Source organism: Pistacia vera, unplaced genomic scaffold (assembly GCF_008641045.1).
Source record: "Pistacia vera cultivar Batoury unplaced genomic scaffold, PisVer_v2 Contig1557, whole genome shotgun sequence".
NCBI classification, from domain to species: domain Eukaryota; kingdom Viridiplantae; phylum Streptophyta; class Magnoliopsida; order Sapindales; family Anacardiaceae; genus Pistacia; species Pistacia vera.
Genome location: NW_022195638.1, coordinates 4,342 through 7,504, shown reverse-complemented (window position 1 = coordinate 7,504; position 3,163 = coordinate 4,342). Strand labels below are relative to the sequence as shown.

The following is a 3,163-nucleotide window of genomic DNA, read 5'->3' as shown; positions in this document are numbered from 1 at the left end:
TGATTATTGAGTCATAAAATCTTATGCACCTGTTGAACATAGCTTTAACTAAGCCAATAGCAATCAGATCATTGAAGTTGCTAACTTAGTATTTCACGAGTGTTTTAGGCTAGGAAGTCAAAATTTACAGGTTTAGCTCGATATCTTAAATCATAGCAGTATGTATCAAGTCGACAACCGAATTTAACGTCTTTAAGAGTAGATCGTTACTTTCAAGACTCTTTTATCAATTGCTAATTTGTTAATCTGAACTGAAATTATAATGGACTGCAATAGAAACCTAAATCATTGCAGTCATAATATTGAATCCCAAGTTTCCATTTAAAACCAATCCTTTAACTTGGATATTCAGTTTAGTGTTGCTGGTATTTAATTTTGAAACTCAATCTAGTTTTAACGACGCTTAAGTACGGAAAACTTGGCATGACTATGATCGTGTGATATCGCGAGGAACTGGAGCAGAGTGCAGAAACCAAGATTGTATGCCAGAACTAACCATCAAACGCCAGGGCTATGCAGGTATTGGAACCCCTATCATCTTGACCAGAAAAGATGCAATCTAACAATATAAGATGCTTAAAATTAGCTAAAATTCATAAAATAGTCAACCAAATAGCTTAACTTATCAATAACACAGTTCGCAATAATGTGCGACTGGTTATAAAAGTAGCCACAAAACCAAGATCAAACTAAATTTAACTCGAAATTTGATAGGAGGTTCACTAACAAGGGAACAGAGAACCGTCCAAGGAAGGACAACTATAGCCAGTTCAATCAAACAGAAATTCATTCATAGACCCAGTGGTGAACACTACTCTGCCAGTTAACAGGGCCTTCAGGGAACCATAGTCCAATTTCCTTGGTTGCACTCTCAACTGAATCGCTTCCGTGGATGACATTCCTGCGGAGTTATTTATCAACATGACATGCTAGACTTCAAAAAAAATTACTTGCTACAAAGTCATCAAAGTCCACAAAGAAACATGCTCAAGAATCCTTAATCAAGCTCTTAAACTGTTCAATCAAAAAGTTACCTGCCAATGTCAATAGCATAATCACCACGGATGGTTCCAGGAGCAGATTCAGCAGGATTGGTTGCCCCAATGATCTTGCGGCCAGTGGTAACAACTTTCTTACCCTCCCAGATCATAGCACAAACGGGGCCAGAGATGATGTACTCAACAAGCCCACCAAAGAAGGGCTTTGAAGACAGGTCCTCGTAGTGCTTCTCAGCAAAAGAGCGTTCCACAGTCAGCAGCTTCAAACCTAAATTCATAAAATACAAACCAACCAAATCAACAAATTGTGGTTAAAATATTTGACAAACCATAAATCTCTCATACAAAATTAAAATTCAGCAGAGCAGAACAACCTTAACTATTTTCATAATCTCAAATTAAAATAGGATTCATAAGCAAAGAATAATCTGGGATTAAAATTGGAATAGATAATATCGAAACACTTTCACGTCGGCCATAAAAGTACAATAAGTAGGTGCCATGCAAATAATAATTACCAAACTAAAACTTAAAAAGAGCCTTCTCGAACAAGAATTACCTTTCAAAGTGAATCCTTTCTTTTCAAATCTGCCAATAATCTCACCAACCTGAAACATGTCAAAACTCAGTGTAATCTATCAAATCCTTCACAAAAAGAATTAAAAACCCACAAACCCCAAAAAAATTTGTTCGATTTTTGTTATAATTACCGACTTCTCATAAACTAAACAAAATCCAAACAAAACCTCACTAGAGACAAATTCAAAGACTCAAGAGACTTACCAGGCCTCTTTGGACCCCATCGGGCTTGATCATGATGAATGTTTGCTCCATTTTGATTTGATTTGATTTTTTTCTTTGCCTCTGATGCCCAGTTGTTTGAGGAGTGAGAGTTAAGTGCTGCGAGGTGGTGTGGTATGTTGAATATATAGCAGGATTGGTTGTAACCTAACCCTAATCACCAGAGAGAATATTCGTTTTTGAACCGTCCATTTTTTGGCCTAAAAAGTGATAAAGCCCGTTAACTCATAAACACGTGCCCCGTATGGTTTCGCTTTTTCATTTCTTTTGAATCATGATTTGACACCGTATCATTCTTTTATCTTTGTGGGACGGAATAAAAGGTTCGTCGACGGTTACAGGAAGGAGAATATAATTGGTTACTTTGAGACAAATAGGTGAATAATATGTTTAGTTTGGAGGATAAATAGATGGGTATATTATATAGATGAGAAATGTTAGGTTTATAAAGAAGAATATAAAGACAAATCTTATACTTAATCTTTATGATTGTCTTTCTCTCTCTCTTTTTCCCTTCTTTTAAGGGTATGATTTATCTTTATATGTTTGTCTTTGTTTTCCTATTTGTAAGAGTGACATTTCTCTATATAGATACTAAATTGTTTTTTTTTTTTAAATATTAATATAATAATATTTTTTATTATTATTTTTTAAATAATCTTTTTTAAACCCCTATTTTTCATATTTAACAAAAACACCGTAGCAATAAAAAAACGTTTTAAACTTAATAAAAACACCCCTACCTACCCCAACCCATTGCCAACAGTCAATCACTACCGTTGGTGGTCGTTGGTAGTGCCACAGATCTGTCCATGACGCCGACAGTGTCACGGATGCCATGAAATGTCCAAGTCTTTGGCCGTGAAACAGTCAGATCTGACATTTTTTAACCATGGATACAGATCTATGGTCGGAAAAAGCCTCATCGGCACATGACCGTCAATATATGGTCGGTCGTACGCTATTATGACGACTTTTGATAACCTTTTGCTGCAGTTGACGGTGGCTGACGGTGGTGGCTAGTTCTAGCCCTTCTGGGTATAATGACATTTTTGTAAATGATTATAATAATAAGGGCAATGTCGTTCACAAAATTTAAAAAACGAGGACAAAAATGTCTATATGAGTGAATTAAAAATGTTAACAAATATAAGGCTAATTTAAACCAAATGCTCAACTGTTTAGGGGCAACATGGGAAACAAAATTGTATTACCAATGGTAAGTTTTAAATAGCCCCCCCAAGGTATTAAGATTCCGGTAATATACCCCCCAAATGCTATTGTTTGTCATAAAATATTTCGAAAATAATTTTTTACAAACTAACTAAACATCGTCATCAACTTAATTTAAAAAATATGACCTC

At 35.3% G+C, this 3,163-nt stretch overlaps 1 protein-coding gene across 1 annotated transcript; it reads right to left on the bottom strand.

Annotated features, from left to right (window-relative positions):
* Window positions 1-595: 595 nt before the first annotated feature.
* On the bottom strand, window positions 596-1,937 carry LOC116124783 (nucleoside diphosphate kinase). Its single transcript, XM_031410525.1, has 4 exons — window positions 1,782-1,937; window positions 1,558-1,606; window positions 1,035-1,266; window positions 596-901 (listed from the first exon to the last, which is right to left on the bottom strand). The coding sequence occupies exons 1-4, from the start codon at window positions 1,830-1,832 to the stop codon at window positions 787-789; spliced, it is 447 nt and encodes a 148-aa protein (XP_031266385.1). The 5' UTR covers window positions 1,833-1,937; the 3' UTR covers window positions 596-786.
* Window positions 1,938-3,163: the final 1,226 nt, after the last annotated feature.